Source organism: Ascaphus truei, chromosome 13 (genome assembly GCF_040206685.1).
Source record: "Ascaphus truei isolate aAscTru1 chromosome 13, aAscTru1.hap1, whole genome shotgun sequence".
Classification (NCBI taxonomy): Eukaryota; Metazoa; Chordata; class Amphibia; order Anura; family Ascaphidae; genus Ascaphus; species Ascaphus truei.
In genome coordinates, this window is record NC_134495.1 from 23,098,869 (window position 1) to 23,124,680 (window position 25,812).

Below are 25,812 nucleotides of genomic sequence, written 5' to 3' on the forward strand. Positions count from 1 at the left end.
ACCGGGTGAGGCGGGATCCATATGAATCAGATTATGAAACCGGGTGAGGCAGGATGAGGAGAGATCTGGTTGGGGAGAGGCCTGTGCAGGTTTTGGGAGGGGCCTGTGCTGGTATGGGGAGGGGCCTTTGCTGCCTCTTCCATGCTGTTCCTGCACCTGACTGCAACAGGATCCCACACAAAGGCTAAGCCAGCACTCCTATTGGCCCGGCAAGTCTCACGAGAGTTCCTGCTGCAGTCAGGTGTGGGATCAGCATGGAAGAGACAGCACAGGCCCCTCCCCCACACCAGCTTTCCCCTCATGATTTGGTACCGTCTATCCTGGTCTTTGGGGGTCTGTAGGCCGCACCGAAGGGCCCAGAGGACCTTCTGTATGACAGCCCTGGGTTAACCCTTCCTGCAACCCCCCCAGGAGACATAACCACTCAGCCCAGGGCAACTACCCCCTTCATCCACCTACCCTATCCCCTCTATTTTAACAGATTTTCCTTTTTTTTGTGCCATTGGGGAAGGATTATTTTGCATGTTTTTTTGTTTTTATTTTTCTTGTCCATCGGGTAGGGATTGTTTATTGGTTTTATTTTTATGATTGGGCATCAACCCTTTATTGGATTAATGTGCGGGTGCCCCTGAGGATGAGGAGGATGGCCTTCATCGTGGCAGGGGTAATAACATTTATTTATTTAGGGTGTTCATTGATTGGCTATGTGGCTATCTAGGTCCCTGTTGAGGGTTTAGGTAGCCACAGTGCCCATCAATGGATTTAATGGATTAGTACAGGGGTGGGCAACCTATTTTTCAATGTAGCCTCAGGAATGGCGAATGAGAAGTGAAAATAGCCACGCCATGTAAAAATTGACGTATGCACAAATTTGCACCATTTCATATTCTATTTCGTAAAACATTCTGGGAGAGGTTTGGGGATTGAGCGCCCTCCCAGCTTTTTTTACGAAATAGATTATGAAATGGTGCAAATTCGTGCATACAGTACGTGGAATAAAATATAGAAACAAATGACATAACGGTAAGATAATTTATAAATAACATACCAGCAGTCATACAGGGCGAGCTATACTGATTTTAATGCTTTTCTCACTGCAGGTACAGTGGCTCGCGGGGGCAGGGCTCTTCCTCGCCGGCTACGGGATCCTCAGAGGGTCAAAATACTCTGCGCGTTTCGCCTTCTGTATCTTAACGGCTTCCTCAGGGGTTGTAATACAGAAGGAGAAACGCGTAGGGTATTTTAACCCTCTGAGGATCCCTTAGCCGGTGAGGAAGAGCCCTGCCCCCCGCGAGCCACCATGCCTGCAGCGAGCGCAGATGCGGAAGTGCTAACGACGGCGCCATTAACCACGAGGATCGGAGGATCCGAGCTAGAGGCACAGGGATGTACATCAAAATGACTCCCCACTCCTGCTGCCCATTTCGTCATATAAAAAGTCTGTCACGAACAGAGACTACCGAGGATCTTTGAATCACCAGACAGAACACAGAGATTGAACAAATCAGAGTTTATTTAGCCGGAGCTAAAAGTAAAATCCCACAATACATACAGTGAAAGCACAACGATACAGTACCAACACAGAGGGACAATGGGGAACATCTATTCTGACTTGGTGTAAGGTTCTGCCATAGTGAGCTTACTCCTTGGGTCCTCTTAGTGCGGGAACAAAAAGTGTTTCTTTAGGCGCCAGCAACACAATCTGTACAAAAGTCCATAAAAGTATAACAATGCAGTCCTGGCACACAGGGACAACAGGGAACATGCTTTCTTTCACCCTTTATATATCTTACCTAAGTGTTATTGTGGCGAGCACGACCGTTACATTTGTATACTGTATTTTGCTGGTTCTTTGTTGCTTTTCTTCTATGTCTTGTCTTTTGTGTGTATGTATATATATATATATATATATATATATATATATATATATATATATATATATATATATATTCAGTTTCCGTTTATTCTCAAAACATCATAAGAATGGTAGCAGTTGCTCGTCCCTTATACTCTTTTGTCTGTCAATGCCAGAAATAAAGGACAGGTTTTTGAACACTTTTTCCCTTGTGGATGCTTCAGACTCAAATCCGGAAAGTCCTCCTCATGGCTTCCTTCACTTCCTTGTTCCTCAGGCTGTAAATAAGTGGGTTGAGCAAAGGAGTCAGCGCTGAGTAGAAGACAGATACCACCTTGTCCCCATGGAAGGACCTCCTTGCTGAGGGCCTCACGTACATGAAAATAACCGTTCCATAGTATATAAAAACCACAAGGAAGTGAGAGGCGCAGGTAGTGAAAGCATTGCGCAGCTCGGATGCTGAAGAAGTGGCAAGAACAGTTATCATGATATGGATGTAAGACGCCATGATGAGGGTGAAGCATCCAAGGCTTACAAGCCCAGCAAGGAAGAAGAAGATGATCTCACTCAGTTTGGCTCCGTGGCATGAAATTTTGACTAGTGGTGAGAAGTCACAGAAAACGTGGTCAATTTCTTGAGAGCCGCAGAAAGACAATCTGGTTACAGGGATGATAACAATTACCATAGCAATGGCGCTGACTATCCACGCTCCGGCTGCAAGGACTTTACAGAATGTATCACTCATGATGATCAGGTAGCGCAAGGGGTTGCAGATGGCAATATAGCGGTCAAAAGACATTATGGCCAGGAGAAAGTTCTCAGTGGATCCAAAGAAGAAGAAAAAGTAGAACTGTGTCAAACACCCCACAGCAGAGATGGTCTTCCTACGACTGAGGAAGTCGACTAGCATTTTGGGGACGGTAACAGAGATATAACAAATCTCCAGGAACGAGAAGTTGCTAAGGAAAAAATACATGGGCTTGTGGAGATGCCGGTTGGTCCTCACAATGCTGATGATGAGGACATTGGTGGTGATGGAAAGGAGGTAGATGAGGAGAAACACGACAAAGAGGACAGCTTGCCCATGGTGGCCTAGAGCGAATCCTTGTAGGATGAATTCATTCACAATGGTAATGTTATCTGTCTCCATGAGGACATTGGTGGTCATGGAAATGAGGTAGATGAGGAGAAATACAACAAAGAAGACAGCTTTTTCCTGGTGGTCTAGAGGGAATCCTTGTAGAATTAATTCATTCACAATGGTAATGTTATCTGTCTCCATTCAAATTTTCAGAAGAACAGTTGCTGGATACGAGATTTGTGACCAAACAGCATCTTGTGATCATAGACTATGATCTCTAGGATATCCAGGCTCCCTCTCTTGTTCTTGAAGTGGAATAACCTTTGGAGGATTGCGTTTTCCAGTTTAGAGAAGGATAGTCGATATCTCTACATCTATATATCTATATATAAAGAGAGAGAGAGAGAGAGAGAGAGAGAGAGAGAGAGAGAGAGAGAGAGAGAGAGTATGTTATATATTAAACACACTATCTTACATAAAAACTTTGCCATTACAGTTTTTCTTAATTGGGGTGTAACCTGCTTTTAAGTTTGACTGAATTACCTAGTGGTTTACAGAGCGGTACTAGTAATATAATGTATTCTTGTATATGGGAAGGGCTTGGGGAAATCTTGTGGTGTTCATATGCTGCAGTGCACATTCTGAATGTTGTTCTGCGCCCAATAAAGGTTATTCTGCCAGGCTGAGGTTTACATAAATAGGAAGATGAGGAAGTTGAGGTTTACATAAAGACTCACCTGTGAGCTGTGCAGTCAGTGAGCCTTTATCTGGACAGATATGTTAACAGGCTGCACTATAAAGATGACAATGACTGTGCCCCTAGATCTCTGCTCTGGGCATTATATTCTCCTCTTCTATCACCCTGACAGTCAGAGAGGAAATGGTCAGGAAGAGGAATACAAGAAACATGTGAGTTTCCTGGGCTAGAAGGAAACCCAAGTGAGGAAACTGCTCACAGGGCGGTGGTTGGTGGTCATGGTAGCTTGGCATCTTGGGGTGAAAGACCTGTGGGGAAATGTAGAGAATAACTGTAAGAAAGTGTATGTGAAAAAGAATAGGTATAAGTGCTATTCTTCTAGCAAAAAATTGTGAGGGGAGGAAATTATTCTTGGACAAGCGCAATAATATACACGCTTATTCACATTTCAAAATTGTCTTGAATCTATGTTATTATTTTGTAAATGATAATTATTACATTCTATTGTTTTAAAAACATCTACATCATTATTTTTTAGATTATCACAATAATGCTATAAAATTTACCACGTGGTCTGTGAAGAAAGGTACAGGAACTGCGTCCCCCCCGTGTCCCCCCTGGAAAAAAGCCCTGGGTATAAGAAACAAAATCAAATCTGACAGGGACAGGTGAAGCCAAAGAAAGGGAAGGGGTAAGGAGGTAGAGTCATACGTTTGTGATAACCATTAGCAATCACTATCTTTATTATCAACTGAAGACATCCACTGTATAAATGGTTAAAGGCTTTTGCACCGTAGTGAATCTACTCCAGACAGAAATGGAGTAGTGACAAGCTCCACCGAAAGACAAAGATAGGAAGAAATAATCCACTGATAGAGATAAACTACTGTATTGTACTGTAACACAAACATAGAATTGAGTAAATGTGAGCCCCAGATAGGGAGACAGTGTTAGTAAAATACAATGATATGTAGGAACATAAGAAGAAAACACAGGGAGAGAAAAATACAATGAAGAAACAAAGAAGTGAAAGGATAGAAAGAGATGAATAGAAAATAGTAATGATAGGGGTACAGAAACAGTGACACCCTCTTACCTGCTGGCTGAGATGTATCACCTCTCACACATGGCACAATGTTCCTCATATTGTTACCCTCACTTTATATCCTGTGTGAGCATCTCTGGGGCCACTGACTGTTCATGCAGCTTTCACCAAGGGACAGTGAAAGCAGTTTGAGAGAATTCCCCATAGGACACAGCAAATCATTGTATCAGCACAGTGAATGAGGAGTTATGAAGACATTACATGTCATATGCATGGGCTGACCCACACTGCATGCAATGTATTGGGATTTGGAGCATAATCATGACAGAGGGGTATTCTTAAGGATTCTTTCCCACAATGGGGATTAGTGGCAGTGATCTGTTTATTGAGGAATATCATGGTCTTTAGTACCTTCAATAATAGAAGCAATATAACGTGATTTCATTTTTGAGAGTTGTCTTTGGAATGGGATTTGAGACTTGGGAGTCTCTTAGATGCACACGTGTTGCATCTCAGTTTTACAGTCAAATAGAGACATAATATAACAAGCATGCCATATAACAGCTTTAATAGGAAAGGCAACTGAAAAGCATAATTCTAGTCCAACGTTTCGATCCGGGGAAGGATCTTCCTTAGGGAGCACCTGCGATACACATGTACTGTGTATGTTTCACCAGTAAAGAAATACACAATGGTCAGATTCTAAATATAAAGACCTTCCATTTATACGTGAGGTGTTTAATAATACAATACATATATGAAAATGACAATGCAGTGTCATGTACTGTATCAGAACACATAAATACAAGTTTCTGTGGTCTGTCAAAGCTATAAACAGAAATAGTGCTGTGTCCAGTGGCAGCAGAAAGTATGCCCAAAAAGATAACTCTGAGTACATAGCCAATATTATGTACTCACATATATACAGTGCTGTGAATTCTGGGATGTGATAGAAGTGTGTGATGTCTCCTGTTTTTTTTAGGAAAGCTGAAATACCCCCACTATGAATCAGAACATGAACATCATCATCGAGCCTAACATCAAAGCCGACAGAATGTTTTTCAACAAAAAAAAATTAATCTGACATATATATTTATTTTAGTCACTGTTGATTTTTGAATAGAAGGTGTTACTAGTCCCTTAAACTCTGACCATTTTTAAACACTGCTTCCCTTGTGGCTACTTTGGACCGATATCCTGAAAGTCCTCCTTGTGGCTTCCTTAAAGTCTGTATCTCAGACTATAGATAATTGTGTTGAGCAAAGGAGTCAGCGCTGAGTAGAAGACAGATACCACCTTGTCGACAGAAAGGAACATTTTGCTGAGGGCCTCAAATACATAAAAATACCCGTTCCATAGTATATAAAAACTCCAATGAAGGGTGAGGTGCAGGTAGTGAAAGCATTGCGCAGCTCAGATGCTGAAGAAGCAGCAAGAACAGTAAACATGAAATTGACGTAGGACACCATGATAAGGGGGAAGACTCCTAGGACACCAGCCCAACAAGGAAGAAGAAGATAATCTCATTTAAATTGGTGGCAGGACATTTTGACTAGTGGTAAGAGGTCACAAAAAACTTTCCTGGGAGCCACAAAAGATCTGATTAAAGGGATGATAACTACCACAGAAATGGCATTTATTCTCAACACTCCGACTGCAAGCACTTTACAGGGGTAGCAGATGGTAACATAATGGTTGAAAGACATTATGGCCAGGAGATAGTTCTCAGTAGAGCCAAAGAAGAACTGTATGAACCATTTCAAGGCAGAGATGGACTCCCTAAGACTAAGGAAGTCATCTAGCATTTTGTGGACAATAACAGAGATGTAACACATCTCCAAGAAGAAGAAGTTGCAAAGGAAATACATCGGCTTCTGGAGATGTCAGTTGGCCCAAACAATGCACATAATGAGGATATTGGTGGAGATGGAAAGGAGGTAGATGAGGAGAAATAGGAGAGCTTGCTCCTGGCACCCGAGAGGGAATTCTCTATGGAGGAACACATCGACGATGGGGACATTCTGCATCTCTATTCACTTTTTAAACAGAAGTCCTGCTGGACAAGAGATATGTGACCAAATAGGATTGTGTGTACAATAGCTTATGATCTGTAGGATATGCAGGTTCCCTTTCTTTATTATAGAAGTGGGGAAAAACCGTGGAAGAATGATTTTTGCAGACTAAAGAAGGACAGTAAGGGATAACGGGTATTTTTATATAGAGAAAAAATATCTTAAATAGAGATATATGTTATTTCAGTCCATGCTCATCTCCTCAAATTCCTCTTCGAGCTTCCCATCAAGTTCCCTATCTTTCTTACATTAAAGGTTCTGCAATTATCGGCATCTTCCCATATATTCCAGAAGGTGGGAGTGGCTAAGCCTTTGCTGAGTTTCTTTGCAACATAATATGGGAAAGGGCACCATACCTTGCAACAACTTTTACCTGCAACAGTTAACCTTTTAGGAGCCTTAAAGCTGCAGGCCAAGCAATATCCTACATGTGTGTGTTTTTTAAATAAATCAGTTCTGTACTATGAGAAAATACTTGTAGATTTTTTTTTAAACCATTCTGGATGACCTTTTTAATGTATTATAATGTAACAATAATTTTTTGTTACTATAGCAACCATTTACAAAGTCACATCCCCTTCCTCTTCTGAAACAGGCTCTGGCACACCCCTTTTGGAGCCCTGCCCTCTCTCTAGCAATGCACAAATTGTATGTAGTGACTGCCTGGTCACATGATCTTCCCAGAAACAAACATACAAAAAGATTCCCCCTTGAATGCACTCGGGTAGATCGGTGAGTAATGATAAGTTTAAAATCCTTTTAATCAATTATAAAATAGTACTTGGATAGAGGGGTATGGTACAGAAAATCCAAGGCCACCCCCTAATGACATACCAAACAAAAACTTCCAATTAATATAGAAATGGAAGGTAGCTGAAGGGATCTCAGCATCAAATTACATCGGCATGGATGCCAGGATATATCTTGTACAGGTCCAACAGAATTAAGTGCTAATCTCTCAATTGGGATGCACTTATATCTAAAAATCACCAGTCTCTATAAGAGAGGCTGCTGATACTAAATCTGAAGGACATAAATACCCAGACACTCACACAAGGTGCCGAATCAGGTTGACTCAAATAGTAAGTATGCCAACCCTGATATAACGATGCATATCAATATATTGATGCAAAAAAAGAGCGCAACGGGGAAACCGTGTACATTAAAAATATATCTCTATGTAAAAGAGAGTAACTAAAAACTCACATATAAAATATAATAAACCGGCATGGGTGCGTCCATAGTCCGAATCTCAGATCCGATATTGATGCAGTTCAGGAACAAGAGATGCTGGTCCCACGACTCCCCCCACAGCTGCCGCGCCACCAGGTCCCGAAACCCTTGAGATGCTCCCAAACACTACTGTACTGGTTCTAACGGCCTGACGTCACAATGTACTCTTACGCTACCCTCTACGTCTTATCACGCTCCATCAACCCCGTGACATATTAGTGTTACACTCAGATAGAGATTTTAATATGACCAGCATGTCCAAGGTAACAGCTTTAATATGAAAGGCCACTAAAAAGTATCATTCTAGTTCAGCGTTGCGGTCCCTGCAGGAACTATCTCAGGGAGCTCCAGCGATACATACTACACGTGTGTGTTTCACCAACAAAGAAACACACAATGGTCAGATTGTCCTGGAACAGGATTGTATATTTTCACTGTCCTCACACTGCCACCAGCCCTCCCCAGGGAAGCTGCATGTTTCCCCCCTGTTCTAGCAGCCTATGCTGTTGTGTAAACTGCAACATTATTGTAACAATAATCCCCCTTTACACAAGCCACTAGTTGGTTGCCCTGGCAACCTCCCCGTCCTCATAGTGGAGGTTGGTTTGGCCCTGTTCCCCTGCCTTTTTCTGTTTATTAGAATGGCCCTTGGCCTGTTCCTGTCTGACAGGAAGGTGTGCTTTCTTTTCTAGCAAGCAGCCTAAGTGAGTACACTCTTCCTCCATTCCTCCCTCTGTAAGGGAAATCCTTTTTTACCTTCCCCTCAGAGAAGCACTCTCACACAGCAGATCACCTTCCTATCATCAGGTCATTCTCCTGACAAGAGAAATCTGCCACTACTATCCTTATACAGTACAAGAACTTTTATATTTCTGTTGACTTCCCCAATCAAGTTGAAGAAAATAGAAAACATTTGTGTGCTTTAAAAGGGGACGAGGTCAGCTACATGGACTTACTCACATGCTACATATGAGCCTGGGTCCAGAATACAGAATACAGATTCTAAATATAAAGACCAAGAGTTCCATGTTTACATCAGATGTTTATTAATACAATACACATATGACAGTGACCGTGCTGTGCAATTTACGGCGTATTTTTTACACGTAAATACAAGTTGTGTTGCTCTGTCAAAGTTAGAAACAGATAAATATAGCGCTGTGTTCAATGGCAGCACTAAATATGTCCAAAAGACAACTGTAAGTATAATGCCAATTACTGTATATGTACTGTACACATAGAACAATGCTGCTGCAAGGCCGCTCCACTTCTGCTGCTACACTACGCAAACCCTTAGGCTGAGTCCCCAGTCTTCACTGTGGCACGCGCGCCCGGCGCGGGGGGGGGGGGGGGGCGTCGCGTGCACAGCGCTACACCTCGATCTGCGGTCTGGGGGGAGAGGGAAGGTTTGCGACGGGAGGGGGCGTGGCTGTGGGTTTGCAGGGGCGTGGTCATGACATCCCGCGGCTGGTTCGCCCTTATTGGCTGGCCACGCCCCCGTCGCAGATGTCGAGGTCAAATTCTCCTGCCTCCCTGAAAACCTGTCGCGCACCGCTGGGGAAAGGTGCGCGACAAGGTAGGGACTGGGACCGGCCGGACTGGGGGGGGGCGGGGCTTGATAGCACAGCGCACGCTGAGCCGTGCGCTGTGGCGGTGATTGGGACCGCAGCCTTACACTGATTTCCCATATCCTCTAGAATCAAATGTAAAAGCGCAGCTCTGACTTACAAAGCTCTCAATGACGCTCCCCCACCTTACATCTCAGTCCTCATCCCCAAATATATACCTAAACACCCTCAACGTTCGGCCCACGACATCCTTATTACCTCCTCTCACTCTCGCCTCCAAGTCTTCTCCCGTGCTGCCCCCTCTCTCTGGAATTCCCCACCACGCACCGCCAGACTCTGCCCCAGCTCCCAAACATTTGTTAACTCCCTTTAAAACTCACCTTTTCAAGGAAGTCTATATGGCATACAGCCCTACCATCCACCACCCCCCTCCAACCCCATTGGGACCAGCTGTGCGGCTGGACCCATCTCCACCCTATGTAACACCCCCTAACATCCCCACCCTCAAACCTTAATGGGATCAGCTGTCGGGCTGAGGCATACTCCATCATGATGTATACTCCATCCCACAACGAGCAGACAGTTTACCTTCTTGTTTCAACATTGTCTCTCCTTCCCTCTATATTGTAAGCTCTCAGGAGCAGAGCCCTCATTACCTCTATATTGTAAGCTCTCAGGAGCAGAGCCCTCATTACCTCTATACAGGCATACCCCGCATTAACGTACGCAATGGGACCGGAGCATGTATGTAAAGCGAAAATGTACTTAAAGTGAAGCACTCCCTTTTCCCCACTTATCGATGCATGTACTGTACTGCAATCGTCATATACGTGCATAACTGATGTAAATAAGGCATTTGTACCAGGCTCTATAGTCTCCCCGCTTGCGCACAGCTTCTGTACAGGTAGGGAGCCGGTATTGCTGTTCAGGACGTGCTGACAGGCGCATGCGCGAGCTGCTGTTTTCCTATTGAGCGATATGTACTTACTTGCGAGTGTACTTAAAGTGAGTGTCCTTAAAGCGGGGTATGCCTGTATTGTAAGCTCTCAGGAGCAGAGCCCTCATTACCTCTATATTGTAAGCTCTCAGGAGCTTAGTATCTGTTTGTGCATGTTTGTCCTTATTTGTATTTGTATCTAACTCTATTTATGTCATTATCAAATCTCTGTACCCCCCCCATTGTACCGCGCTGCAGAATATGCTGGCGACTTACAAACAAACAATAATAATAATAATACATATACAGTGCTGTAAATACTGAAGTGGAATAGAATTGTGTTACGTCTCTCTTTTTATTTGAAAAGATGAAAAAAATCCGTATTGCCAGTGTTCGACAAACCCGGTCGCCCACTCACCCCTGGCGAGTGGAAATTGGCTGGTGGCCAGATAGATTTCCCCTGCTATGCAAAAAAAAAAAATCCCCTGCTCAAAAATAAATAAATACATCTCTCTAACTGATTGGCTGATTGGCTGATTGGCTGATTGGCTGATTGGCTGATTGGCTGATTGGCGGTGACGCGGGATGGAGCTGCCAGAACTTTTTTTTTTTGGCGCTGAGCAGTCAAGCTGCCCTTCCGATCTCTGCACGGTAAGTGTAAAAGTGTGTATGTGTGTTGCTGCTCGCGCGGTCCCTGCCTCCTGCCCGGTGTCCCTGCCTCTTGCCCCCCGTGGCTGGTGGTAACGGTGGTATTCCTTCCCCGGAGCTCCCTTGGCTGCCCGAGCGGGGCGGGAGAATGGCGGAGGGGGGAGGGGGGAGCGGGTGGCAGTGCGAGGCAGTGGAGGTGGTAGCGGGGGTATTCCTTCCCCCCCGGTCCCCGGCGCTCCCTTGGCTGCCTGCGCGGGGTGGGAGAATGGCGGGGCGGGGGGGGGGGGGGGGGAAGGGGGGGAATGGCGCGGTGGTGCGGAGTGGGAGAATGGCGGGGGGGGGGAGCTGGAGATTGGCGCGGTGGTGCTCCTTCCTTCCCGGTCCCCGGCGCTCCCTTGTCTGAGTGTGTGTATGGAGAGTGTGTGTGTGTGTATGTATGGGAGAGAGAGAGTGTGTGTGTGTGTATGGGAGAGAGAGTGCGTGTGTATGGGAGAGAGTGTATGTGTGTGTGTGTGCAGGACACCAGAAGTATCCTCCTCCCACCCAGTCACACCCCCTCCTAACCCTGTCACCCCCCTCCCACCCAGTCACCCCCCCTCCCACCCAGTCACCCCCCCTCAATCCCAGTCACTCCCCCTCCCTCCCAGTCACCCTCCCTCCCAGTCACCCTCCCTCCCAGTCACCCCCCACCTAGTCACCCCCCCACCCAGTCACCCCCCAACCCTCCACCCAGTCACCCCCAACCCAGTCAACCTCCCAAACCCCCCACCCAGTCACCCGCCCACCGCCCCCACCCAGTCAAGTCACCACCCCTCCCTCCAAGTCATCCCTCTCTCTCCCTGTGTGTGTGTCTCTCTCTCTGTCTCTCTCTCTCTGTGTCGCTCTCTCTCTCTCTGTGTCGCTCTCTCTCTCTCTGTCGCTCTCTCTCTCTGTGTCGCTCTCTCTCTGTGTCGCTCTCTCTGTGTCGCACTCTCTCTGTCGCTCTCTCTCTGTGTCGCTCTCTCTTTGTGTCGCTCTCTCTCTCTGTCGCTCTCTCTCTCTCTGTGTCGCTCTCTCTCTCGCTGTGTCGCTCTCTCTCTCTCTGTGTCGCTCACTCTCTCTCTGTGTCACTCTCTCTCTGTGTCGCTTTCTCTCTCTCTCTGTCGCTCTCTCTGTGTCGCTCTCTCTGTGTCGCTCTCTCTCTGTCGCTCTCTCTCTGTCGCTCTCTCTGTGTCGCTCTCTCTCTCTCTGTGTCGCTCTCTCTCTCCCTGTGTCGCTCTCTCTCTCTCTGTGTCGCTTTCTCTCTCTGTGTCGCTCTCTCTCTCTCTGTGTCACTCTCTCTCTGTGTCGCTTTCTCTCTCTCTGTGTCGCTCTCTCTCTCTGTGTCGCTCTCTCTCTCTCTCACACACACACACACACACAAACACACAAACACACACACACAAACACACACACACACACACACACACATATACAAGGACTAATTGTAGTATAATGTAATACAATAAATAAACTTATGTCAAAAACGAATGTTGTTCTTACTAGGAATTTATTCAATTTATTTTATTTGATTTTTTTAAAGCGGGGCTGGGGGCGGGAGTAGGGCGGGGCTGGGGGCGGGACTAGGGCAGGGCTCTAGGCGAGACTAGGGCGGGGTTGGGGGCGGGAGTAGGGTGGGGTTGGGGGCGATACTAAGTGACGGGTAGATTTTTTTGCTCGGCGAGTAGGTTTTTGGGTGATTTGTAGACCACTGCGTATTGTAATTACTTTTCCCCCCGCAATGAAAATGATTTGTTAGAGAATCTTATCGTAAGTAGTGTATATTGGTGCTTCACCATAGATAGCTCATAAATGATATATATCATATTGGATCCAAGTTCAAGGACATGTAGAATAATCCATCCATAACATCCCAGGGTGAAAAACCAGAGGCCTGGTGGTGCCCACGCGTGTACCCCAAAATAGGTCTCCTATAATGGTATATACCACCCTGGGGGAAATATATCAGTCAGTCCAGCACTGGGAGGTAATAGTATGAGGGGCATAAGCCCTTTACCTTCCTTGGTGGTGTCCTTGAAGGGTGGTTCCGATCCAGCGTGCAATCCTCTCAGGGTACATACAAGCAGCAAGGGTGTAGAGGAGCACAGCAACGTTTCCTGGCAGCATACCAGCTAGTGGACCGCCAAAATCAGGGTAACTCCAGACAGGGAATAGTATTAAAAGGATACTTTAATGGTCAGTATATAGACAGCAATGGTGTCTATATACTGACCATTAAAGTATCCTTTTAATACTATTCCCTGTCTGGAGTTACCCTGATTTTGGCGGTCCACTAGCTGGTATGCTGCCAGGAAACGTTGCTGTGCTCCTCTACACCCTTGCTGCTAGAATCTTATCGTAGCCTACAGAATTCCTTTCCACAAAGAACCTTCCTAAACAAATGGATCTGATATATATTTTTCAGTCCCTGTTTATTCTTGAAGCATCGTAAGAATAGGTGTTACTTAAGTAATAATCCCAGAAGAACAGGGCATTACTGGCCAATTGTGAGGTCCGGGGGAATATCGCCCTCTAAAGGGGTTCCTCCCGTGACTGTACTCACCCCCGCTCCTGCTGTGCCTCCACGCCGCCGCGGGTGGGATCTCCCCTCTCCTCCGCTTCCCGCGGCGGCTGCTGACCTCGCGCATGCGCGCGCACGGCAGGGGACCTTTGTGTCCTCCCTCGGGGGTAGTTCCTGCCCCCAGCTAAGGCCGCGCGCGTCTCTCCCGCGCGGCGCACACGCCTGATGCGCGTGCACCGCTCACAAGCTGCACATCCAACACAGCTGTGGAAAGTCTCCCTACCAATCCCTATCTTCCCTGGGGCCGCACCCTCGTTACTCCCCCTCTCCCTATTGGTCCTTCCTCCTACTTATACCTTGCTCAGCCATTCATTCTTTGGCTGAGCATGGCTTTGTATGACCTGTGTTAACCATGGTCGTGCCTGCCTCAGTTCCTGTCTCTTTGTCTCCTTAGTGATCCTTTGCGTACCGAACCGGCCTGGCTGTGGATCCGCTCTGGTCTTCTACCCCTGGTCTGAATCCTGACCTCCTGGACACCCCGACCCCTTTACCTCGGTTTGCGGATTCCGACCTACCTCCCGGCTCTGTACCCCAGGCTCTCGGTACCACCTATCTTCTGGAATCTCCCTTCTCGTCTGGCGAGTATCTTACTTTATCTTATACTCCCAGACGGTTCCAGATGCCTATTTTCCACTTTCCAGGCGTGTCCCCGTAGCTGTGGGTGCAGTTTGTTGCCCATCTTACCTCAGTTTCGGGGTCCCTCCTTGTCCGTGGTGAGCACAGCGTAACATTATGCTCAGCCCCACAGACATGGACCCCGAAGAGGTCGAGCAACCAAGCCCTATGAAGCGACTTCTCCAGCTAGAGGCACAGCTTGCAACCATGACGCAGGAGCTCTCTAGACTCTCCTCGTTGCAGCCTTCCCCAGGCTCCTCTGCCATGGCAGCTGCGGCGTTTCCCTCCCCGGGCCTTCCCGTGGCTGTGAATCCTCGTCTCCCGGCTCCCAACCGCTATGCAGGGAATCCCCACGAGTGCAGAGGGTTTCTAAATCAGTGCGAGATGCAATTTGAACTATCTCCCTTGCGCTTCCCCACTGCACGTTCAAAGGTGGCCTATATTATGTCTCTCTTGAACGGAAAGGCCCTAGCCTGGGCATCCCCCATCTGGGAGCGGGATCCTGCCATGACGCATGACTTTTCTCGCTTTCTTCGGGAATTCAGGCAAGTATTCGATACGCCTGGTCGTCAAATTACTGCAGATTCTTCTCTCTTCCATATTTCCCAGGGTACTCGTCCTGTCGCCGAGTATGCTATGGACTTCCGGACCATCGCAGCGGAGACCTCCTGGAATGATGGCTCACTGTCAGCAGCCTTTTGGCAGGGTCTGTCGGATGACATCAAGGACCAGCTGGCCACTATGGAGAGACCCACCAGATTGGAGGATCTCATTGCGGTCTGCATCCGCGTGGACCAGCGGCTACGAGAGAGGAGACTTGAACGCACTCTTCCTCGTACCAACTCCTCCCGATCTTCCAGCCGTAGTCTCGTCCATCACGTCCCCCAACCCATGGATGAGCCCGAACCGATGCAGCTCGGAGGTCATCGTCTATCCGCGTCTGAGAGACAGCGCCGATGAGATGGTGGACTGTGCCATTACTGCGGTCATCCCGGTCATCTGCTGGATAGCTGTCCTCTGCGACCGGGAAACGGCAGGACCCAATAAGGTATGAGAGGGTCTCATTGGGTATAATCGCTTCTCCTCTTTTTTCTTCTAAGGTACTTCCCAATCGTATAATGCTGCCTATTTCTCTGGCCTGGAATAACTCCCTGATCCCCGCCTCTGCATGTATAGATTCTGGGTCTCAGGGGAACTTTATTGATCAGAGTTTTGCCTATAGGAATGGGATTCCCTTTCGATCTAAGGCTGTTCCAGTTGGTCTGGAGGCCATAGATGGGCGTCCACTCCAAACAGCCTTTATTTCTCTGGAGACTTGTTCTCTATCCCTCTCTACGGAGGACGGTCACCAAGAGAAGATTAACTTGGACGTGATCCACACTCCATCGGTAGATGTAATTCTGGGACTCCCCTGGTTGCAACTTCATAACCCACAATTCGATTGGATTGGTAAGGAGCCCATACAATGGACCCCCCTGTGCCTTAAGACCTGTCTTCCCCCTAAACGGATGTTAGCCGGAGTGGAATTACCCGGAGTATAAGACTTCCCTTCCAACGGTCTACTGGGACCTGGCGGACGTTTTTGATAAGGTACGTTCTGAAGTGTTACCTCCCCATAGAGATTTTGACTGTCCCATTGAGCTCCTTCCCGGTGCTACCTTACTCAAGAGCCGTTCTTACCCCCTATCCATACCCGAGATCAAGGCCATAACCGAGTATAGGGAAAAGGGAGACCAAAAAGCGCACCAGCACAAACGGAGCAGGAAGAACCCAAGACAAAAAAATGATTAAAAGGGCACTTTAATGTGGCAAAAGACCCATCCAATGCATTTCGAACGTCGCGTTCGAAATGCATTGGATGGGTCTTTTGCCACATTAAAGTGCCCTTTTAATCATTTTTTTGTCTTGGGTTCTTCCTGCTCCGTTTGTGCTGGTGCGCTTTTTGGTCTCCCTTTTCCCTGTATTGCATTGAGTAGCTGCACAGCCTGCCTGCCTGCCCTACCAGGATGTGAGTATTTGCATATTTTTCAGGGGAACCTGCCAATGAGACTGATGGTGAGTGGGTTGCACCACACACCACCTGTCTTCAGGAGGATAGTACCCATTATATGACACAATAGGTACTATATCAATTGTTAGTACCCTGGTACAGTGGTCTGGCTTATTATCATTTTGAGATATACCTGCATTTGAGCGCTTCAACTATTTTCCACATAACCGAGTATATCCAGGATAACTTGAGGAAAGGTTTTATCCGCAACTCTTCATCTCCAGCTGGAGCTGGATTTTTTTTTTGTTAAGCAAAAGGATGGTTCCTTGCGCCCCTGTATTGACTACAGAGGTCTTAACAAAATTACGATCAAGAACCGTTACCGCCTGCCACTTATTTCCAAACTCTTCGATCGTTTACAGGGGGCAACAATTTTTTCCAAGCTTGATCTCCGCGGAGCCTATAACCTTGTCCGCATCCGTCAGGGCAACGAATGGAAGACCGCCTTTAACACCCGGGATGGGCATAATGAATATCTAGTCATGCCTTTCGGCCTGTGTAATGCCCCGGCGGTCTTCCAGGAGTTTGTCAACGAGATCTTCCGTGATCTCCTCGACAGCTTTGTTATAGTATACCTTGACGATATCCTTATTTTTTCCAAATCCCTTTCTGACCACATTCAACACACCAAATTAGTCCTGTCCCACCTTCGGGAGAACAACCTCTATGCTAAGCTAGAGAAATGTTCTTTTCATCTTTCTTCCATTCCCTTTCTTGGATATATTATTTCTAGCACCGGCTTCACTATGGACCCAGTCAAACTCAAGGCTGTCTTAGAATGGCCACAACCCACTTCCCTGAAAGCCATACAGCGATTCTTGGGATTTGCGAATTACTATCGTAAATTCATCAAGAATTTTTCTTCTACCGTGGCTCCCATTACTGCCCTCACCAAAAAGGGAGCTAACATAGCAGTCTGGTCTCCTGTAGCTCTCCAAGCTTTCGACTCCCTCAAAAAATCTTTTGCTTCTGCTCCTATTTTGCGTCACCCTGATCCCGGGCTTCCTTTTACCCTAGAGTTAGACGCATCCGACGTCGGTGCTGGCGCCATTCTCTCTCAGAGACAGTCCCCACAGGCCAAACATCATCCCTGTGGGTTCTTTTCAAAAAAAAATTCTTCGGCAGAACGGAACTATGACGTCGGAAACAGAGAGCTCTTGGCTATTAAACTCGCCCTTCAGGAATGGAGACATCTTCTGGAGGGAACAGAGACCCCCATTTCGATCTTTACTGATCATAAAAACTTACTTTACATTGAGAGTGCACGTCGCCTTGGGGCACGTCAGGCTCGATGGTCTCTTTTTTTTCTCGAGATTTAATTATCTCATATCGTACATTCCTGGTTCAAAGAATCAAAAGGCAGACGCACTTTCACGTCAATTCCTGTTTGAGGACAATTCCGAGGTTATCTCCGAAACAATCTTACCCTCTAAATATATTGTTTCGGCCAATTCTTTTGATATCCTGGATCAGGTTATGGCAGCACAGTCTAATCTCCCGAGGGGCCTTAAGGTGCCGGTCGGCCGTCTGTATGCAGCTCCACGCTTCCTTTAGAAGATTCTTGAGTGGGGTCATTATTCTAGGTCAGCCGGTCATCCAGGCATTAGCAGGACTTCTGATCTCATTGGTCGTACCTTTTGGTGGCCAACCATGTTGCAGGACATTTCAGAATACGTAAAAACTTGTCCAGTCTGCGCCCAGGTTAAGACCGCTCATAAAAAGCTGTACGGCCTTTTACAACCCCTCCCTATACCAGAACGTCCATGGAGTCATCTGTCCATGGACTTTGTGGTGGAACTTCCAAACTCTAAAGGGATGAACACCATTTTGGTTGTCGTGGATCGTTTTTCCAAGCAGGCCCATTTCATTCCGCTCAAAGGCCTACCCAATTCCCCTACCCTGGCAGACATTTTTGTTAAAGAGATATTCCGCATTCATGGAGTTCCTCTTTCCATCGTATCTGATCGAGGTACACAATTTGTCTCAAAATTTTGGCAACCCTTCGCTCGCAGGATGGATATCACCCTCCATTTTTCCTCAGGGTATCATCCCCAAACTAATGGGCAAACCGAGAGAACGAACCAGACTCTGGAGCAATACCTCCGATGCTTCATCGCAGACAGCCAAGACAATTGGGTAGATTTACTTCCGTGGGCAGAGTTCTCCCATAACTCTTTAAAGAATAGCTCCACGTTGAAATCCCCTTTTTTCATTAATTATGGTTTTCACCCGGGTCAGCTGCCCATCACCTCAGTTCCTTCCGGGGTTCCAGCGACCGATGACCGAATCAAGGATCTTCAGGAATCCTGGAAAAGGATCCAAGAAGCTTTGAGAAACGCAACCCATAGACAAAAGACACAGGCAGATCGTCACCGTCGTCAGGCACCAGTTTTCAAACCAGGGGATAAGGTCTGTCTCTCCTCCAAGAACATTAGACTGAAGACTCCAAGCCACAAGCTGGCTCCCAGGTTCTTGGGTCCATTCCCAGTAATAGAACGAATCAATCCTGTGGCTTATCGTCTGGAACTTCCTCCATCCATGAGTATACCCTCCGTGTTCCACGTGTCACTGCTGAAACCTGTGTCCCAGAGTTCACGGTTCCATAGGACACCGTTTGACCCTAAACCAATCATAGTTCAGGGGCAGGAAGAGTTTGAAATCCAGTCTATTCTGGATTCCAGGAGGACGAGGGGTTCGGTACAATACCTGGTTCCGTGGAAGGGCTTGGGCCCAGAGAAAAGATCTTGGGTACCCTACCATCAAATACATGCCCCCAGACTGTTAAGACTCTTTCACTCCAAATTTCCTCAAAAACCATATTGGAGTCGTCCTGAGGCCGCTCCTCAATGGGGGGGTACTGTGTGGGTACTGGGTTCCTCCCGCGACTGTACTCACCCCCGCTCCTGCTGTGCCTCCACGTCGCCGCGGGCGGGATCTCCCCTCTCCTCCGCTTCCCGCGGCGGCTGCTGACCTCGCGCATGCGCGCGCACGGCAGGGGACCTTTGCATCCTCCCTCGGGGGGAGTTCCCGCCCCCAGCTGAGGCCGCGTGCGTCTCTCCCGTGCGGCACACACGCCTGATGCGCGTGCACCGCTCACAAGCTGCACATCCAACACAGCTGTGGTAAGTCTCCCTACCAATCCCTATCTTCCCTGGGGCCGCTCCCTCGTTACTCCCCCTCTCCCTATTGGTCCTTCCTCCTACTTATACCTTGCTCAGCCATTCATTCTTTGGCTGAGCATGGCTTTGTATGACCTGTGTTAACCATGGTCGTGCCTGCCTCAGTTCCTGTCTCTTTGTCTCCTTAGTGATCCTTTGCGTACCGAACCGGCCTGGCTGTGGATCCGCTCTGGTCTTCTACCCCTGGTCTGAATCCTGACCTCCTGGACACCCCGACCCCTTTACCTCAGTTTGCGGATTCCGACCTACCTCCCGGCTCTGGACCCCAGGCTCTCGGTACCACCTATCTTCTGGAATCTCCCTTCTTGTCTGGCGAGTATCTTACTTTATCTTATACTCCCAGACGGTTCCAGATGCCTATTTTCCACTTTCCAGGCGTGTCCCCGTAGCTGTGGGTGCAGTTTGTTACCCATCTCACCTCAGTTTCGGGGTCCCTCCTTGTCCGTGGTGAGCACAGCGTAACACCAATAATGCCCTGGCTGGAAAAGTTGAAGGCCCGAGGCGAAGCCGAGGGACTTTAACCCAGCCAGGGCATTATTGGCCAGTAATGCCATGTTCTTTGGGGATTATTACTATTATAGGCTAAATGTAGGCTTATTTTTAATTTTTTTACATTTTTCATAAAAAAAGATACACTTTTGTAATCATATTGATTTTTATCAGCATGATTGTTTACATTCTTATGCTTTTACTGCAAGTTTAATAAAAGGAAATTGTACATACACATCCCCCTCTATACACACACACACACACACGCACGCGCACGCGCACGCACACACACGCACACACACGCACACACACGCACACACACGCACACACACGCACACACACAATCTGCAACCCCCTCTCTATATACACAAACACACTCTGCAGTCCCCCCTACACACTGTGCAGCCCCCCTCCTCCACACACACAAAACACACGGCAGGCCTCCTCCACCCTCTACACTCACAAAACAGACACAGCATCCCCCCCTCTACACCCACAAACACACAAAACACAGAAACACACTGCAGACACACACACACACACACACACACACACACACACAAACACACATACTGCACCCTCTACACCCACAAAACACACTGCAGACACACACAAACAAAACAGACTGCTGCCCCCTCTACATCCATAAAACACACACCAGCAGCCCCCCTCTACACCCACTGCAGCGTTCATGTAAACCCACACACTGCAGACAGACACACACACACACAAAACACTCTGCACCCCTCCACCACCGACAAAACACACATTGCAGCCCCCCTCTGCACCTACAAAACACACACTGCAGAGATACACACAAATCAACAAAACAGTCTCTGCCACCTCTACATCCACAAAACACAGCCCCCTCCCTACACCCACTGCGGCCCCCTGTAAATCCACACACTGCAGATACACACACACACACCAACAAAACACTCTGCACCCCTCCTCCACCCACAAAACACACACTGAAGACACACACACTGCAGCTCCCCCTCTACACAAACAAAACACACACAGCAGAAACACACCAACAATTCTCTGCTGCCCCCTCTACACCCACAAAACACACACCAACAGAAGACACACACACACACACACACAAATAAAACACTCTGCTGGCCCCTTTACACCCACGAAACACACACCAACAGAAGATACCCACACACCAATAAAACACATTACTGACTCCCTTTACACCCACAAAACACACAACAGACACACAAACCTTTCCCCTCACTCTCCTGTGTGGAGCTCTCTGCAGGCAGGGTGGGGGAGGAGTCAATGCCTTGCTGGTGCCTTCTGTCCAATCACCTCCCCCGTCTAAGAGCAAATTTCACTCTTTGTGTATGAAAACTGAAAGCTGATTGGCTGAAAAACTTGGCAGGGTGCCAAAAATTCCGGGCCATTACTGATTGGATAATGCCTGGAATTTTAACCAATCAGAGAGCAGGGATTTCAATAATGCCCGGAATTTACCAGCTTTAGCCTTTAATAGTCCATATACACTGTCTTTTGTTGTCACGGGTGCTCACCACAAACCAGGACTGGACTGCGAGGCTGAGGTGGGGATATGAAAACACCGACCTAGGCCGCAAAGCCGGGTCCGGGTTGCGCAGCTCGTTGTTGTGGCAGGCCGGGTCCGGGCAGGAGAGGGTTGGATCGTAGGAGGTACTTGCCGTATCAGGGTTGGAGAAGTTGAGAGAAGTCAGAGTCCGAAGCCAGGGTCGTGGGCAAGAGAGAGTAGAAGTACGATGAGAGAGCCGAGTCCAAGGGTGCCAGAGGTTAGGAGTTCGGATACAATGCTGGGATCTAAGTATAAGGAGACAAGACTAATGCAACGAAGTGGCTTGTAGCAAGCACAACTAAGAACTAACTATGCTCAGCAATCAGCCTAGGGCTGATTGAACTAAATACCAGTGAGGAGCCAATGGGGATGGTAGGAGGTGAGGTCACAGGTAAGTGTACCGCTGATAGGCCGGGGCTGGGTGCAGGGCAGGTGCTGAGGATTCCAAGCGATTGGTAAATGCAGCTATATATAAGCATTCGCGCGTGCATGCGCATGCGTGCGCCCGCGACAGGGACTCAGCGCTGGAGTGGCTGCCAGGAGGTGCTGGTGTGCATGGCAGTCCAGCTCGGTGGCGCATGCAACCTGGGCAGCTGGAACGTGAGTCACTGCCGATCGGGAGGCGGCAATCCGGGCGCGGCATTCACGCGTCCCCGCGACGGGAATTGACGGCATGCGAGGAGTGCGGGGAGAGAGAGGCAACTCAGAAGGTAAGGGACGCAGCGCCCTTACATTTGTCTATTTTTAACAAAACATATTTTACTTATCAATGGAACGAAATGCAGGACAGTTTTTGAACACTGTTTCCCTTGTGGATGCTATGGACTGATATCCTGAAAGTCCTCCTTATGGCTTCCTTCACTTCCTTGTTCCTCAGGCTGTAGATAAGTGGGTTGAGCAAAGGAGTCAGCGCTGAGTAGAAGACAGATACCACCTTGTCCCCATGGAAGGATCTCGTTGCTGAGGGCCTCACGTACATGAAAATAACCGTTCCATAGTATATAAAAACCACAAGGAAGTGAGAGGTGCAGGTAGTTAAAGCATTGCGTAGCTCAGAGGCTGAAGAAGTGGCAAGAACAGTTATCATGATATGGACATAAGACGCCATGATGAGGGTGAAGCATCCTAGGATCACTAGCCCAGCAAGGAAGAAGAAGATAATCTCACTCAGTTTGGCACCGTGGCATGAAATTTTTACTAATGGTGAAAAGTCACAGAAAACGTGGTCAATTTCTTGGGAGCCACAAAAAGACAATCTGGTTACAGGGATGATAACAATTACCATAGCAATGGCGCTGACTATCCACGCTCCGGCTGCAAGAACTTTACAGAATGTATCACTCATGATGATCAGGTAGCGCAAGGGGTTGCAGATGGCAATATAGCGGTCAAAAGACATTATGGCCAGGAGAAAGTTCTCAGTGGATCCAAAGAAGAAGAAGAAGTAGAATTGTGTCAAACACCCCACAGCAGAGATGGTCTTCCTACTACTGAGGAAGTCGACTAGCATTTTGGGGACGGTAACAGAGATATACCAGATCTCCAGGAAGGAGAAGTTGCTAAGGAAAAAATACATGGGCTTGTGGAGACGCCGGTTGGCCCTCACAATGCTGATGATGAGGACATTGGTAGTAATGGAAAGGAGGTAGATGAGGAGAAACACAACGAAGAGGACAGATTTCTCCTGGTGGCCAAGAGGGAATCCTTGTAGGATGAATTCATTCACTATGGTAATGTTATCTGTCTCCATAAAGTTTTCACAAGAACAGTTGCTGGAAAAGAGACTTTTGACCAAATAGGATCGGGAGTAGTATGGACTATGATCTCTAGGATATCCAGACTCCCGCTCTTGATTCTTGAAGTGGAATAACCTTTGTAGGATTCAGTTTTCCAGTCTAGAAAAAGATAATATGTTTAAATTTGTCTTTTTATATAGATATGTATAGAGTTATGTTATATATTAAACACACCAACTTACATAAAAACATTGAATTTACAGTTTCTTAATTGGGGTGTAACCTGCTTTTAAGCTTTACTGAATTACCTAGTGGTTTACAGAGCGGTACTAGTAATATAATGTATTTTTGTATATGGGAAGTGTAGAGGGAGAAAGGGGGTGGCCCGGTATTAAAGGGGTTGCACCCCATATGGCCATCCCCTGACCTCACCAGAGAGACAAGGGGTTAACTGGACTGCGGTCCAGGGATGAGGTTTGCACCTTGTTGTACCTTGAAAATGTATGTTCCCCTGTTCCCATGTTTCATTATAAGCATGTATTTTAATGTTTTAAAGTGCATTTCTGTATCTCCAGTTCTGGAGGTCGCAGAGAGTTCATATTTGGCCAATATGTGGAGTCACTGTAGGCATTAAAAACTGGCAAAGGTCGACCCACTGAGCCCACCAGAATGGAACTTATTAATATGTGTAGATAATAAAGTGTATATGTATTTTATTTTGGATCTGTTCTGAAAATGCAGACGCCATTTGCTAGGCTAATAAGTCATGAAGGGCAGACGGCTGAGTAGCCTAAGCACGGTGATCAAAAAGTAACTGCCTTGATTGTTACCCAATGTCTAGGGATTAAGTATTAGTCAATCAACAAACTCTGCCAGTCTAATTGTTACCTGAGGGCATGGGTTAGTCTGTTAGTCTGTGTCTCCACATTAGAGAGTGGATATAGATAATTGTTCACCAATAGGCTGTGTTCAATGTTAAGAATAGGGTTGCACAGGTATATAAACTGTGTCAACCCTACAGTTTTTAGTTGTGCTGGAGTTGTGCTTCTGATACCATCTTGAATGTCACTGGATTGCTGGAGTTATGCTTCTGATTCCATCTTGAATGTCACTGGACTGCTGGAGAATTGCTAGTGGATACTTCTCCATCCCCCAACCCTAAGTAAGTGTTACCTTCTTGTCTGTTAATTGTACTATATTGCTGTGTTCACCTTATTTAAGGAATAAATTATATTTTATTATATCTAAGCCTCGTTTAGTTCAACCCAGATATTTGGTGTTCATTATATCTTGTCATAAACTACCGTGACAGGAAGGGCTTGGGGAAATCTTGTCTTATCTGGACAGATATGTTAACAGGCTGCATTATAAAGATGACAATGACTGTGCCCCTAGATCTCTGCTCTGGGCATTATATTCTCCTCTTTTATCACCCTGACAGTCAGAGAGGAAATGGTCAGGAAGAGGAATACAAGAAACATGTGAGTTTCCTGGGCTAGAAGCAAACCCAAGTGAGCAAACTGCCACAGGGCGGTGGTTGGTGGTCATGGTATCTTGGCATCTTGGGGTGAAAGACCTGTGGGAAAATGTAAAGAATAATTGTAAGAAAGTGTATGGGAAGAGGAAAAGAAAGACGTATCTAGGCACCTAAGTGGACGGATGCAGGTAAAAAATATTAAAATGGGGGCGTGGCCAGGAGGTTAAAGGGTCTGGTCGCAGACTGCTTGGCTCCGCAGATCGTAGGGGGAAAAAGCCGATCCAGACACCCCAAAGACCATGGACAAACACCTAAAGAGGTACAGACACGGGCACAGAGGACACTGGGCACCTCCAGAATAGATTCTAAACCCAAGATCGGGAGCTGTTGAACTGTCCGCGGCGCGCAGGTTCTCTCTTGCCTTCCAGGAGATCTAAGGCCTCGGCCAGGATGGTGCTGAGTGGGCGGGCGCGCTTACGCTGGCCGCGATGAAACACATTGCGGCAATGTGTGTGGCCAGCCTGAGCATGCGCCTGAGCATGCGTGGTGCTTACCTGCTTGCCGAAGCAAGCAAAATTGAATTTGGCTCGTGCATCACGTGAGCGGTTTGCCCAATGAGGGGGAACCAGTTCCGTGACGTCATGGCCGCGCCCCCTGAATCGCTCCCCCCCCCCCCCTGCGCGCACCTAGCCAGCCACAAATCTCCCAGCGGAGCAGGGAGCGTGACATCACACCGCATGAGTGTCAGCGCGCCCACTACCTGCCTGGCCACAGCCTAAGATGGCCGCCGGACTTGGGTTAAACAAACGGATCGGAGATCCACTAACAAGAGGAAGATAGGGGGGAGCCCTGAAATTTGCCGTGGCTGACGGGAACCTAAAACCCCATAGCAAGCGGAGGGGTAGCCGGGCCCCCCTTTCACGGCTGCTCCGGTTATACTCGCATTGGGCCGGGAGTGCGA

General features: G+C 47.5%; 2 protein-coding genes across 2 annotated transcripts; both read right to left on the minus strand.

Annotated features, from left to right (window-relative positions):
* Window positions 1–1,985: 1,985 nt before the first annotated feature.
* LOC142464521 (olfactory receptor 6Y1-like) lies at window positions 1,986–3,275 on the minus strand. The gene has a single exon (XM_075567900.1). The coding sequence runs from the start codon at window positions 3,135–3,137 to the stop codon at window positions 2,082–2,084; it is 1,056 nt and encodes a 351-aa protein (XP_075424015.1). The 5' UTR covers window positions 3,138–3,275; the 3' UTR covers window positions 1,986–2,081.
* A 19,129-nt stretch (window positions 3,276–22,404) lies between these two features.
* Window positions 22,405–23,388, minus strand: LOC142464582 (olfactory receptor 6Y1-like). The gene has a single exon (XM_075567953.1). It carries the CDS (start codon window positions 23,386–23,388, stop codon window positions 22,405–22,407), a length of 984 nt encoding a protein of 327 aa, XP_075424068.1.
* Window positions 23,389–25,812: the final 2,424 nt, after the last annotated feature.

Excerpts from the sequence above, each read along its gene's own strand:
- LOC142464521 (XM_075567900.1), bottom strand. The coding sequence starts at position 3,137 with ATGGAGACAGATAACATTACCATTGTGAATGAATTAATTCTACAAGGA.
- LOC142464582 (XM_075567953.1), bottom strand. The coding sequence starts at position 23,388 with ATGGAGACAGATAACATTACCATAGTGAATGAATTCATCCTACAAGGA.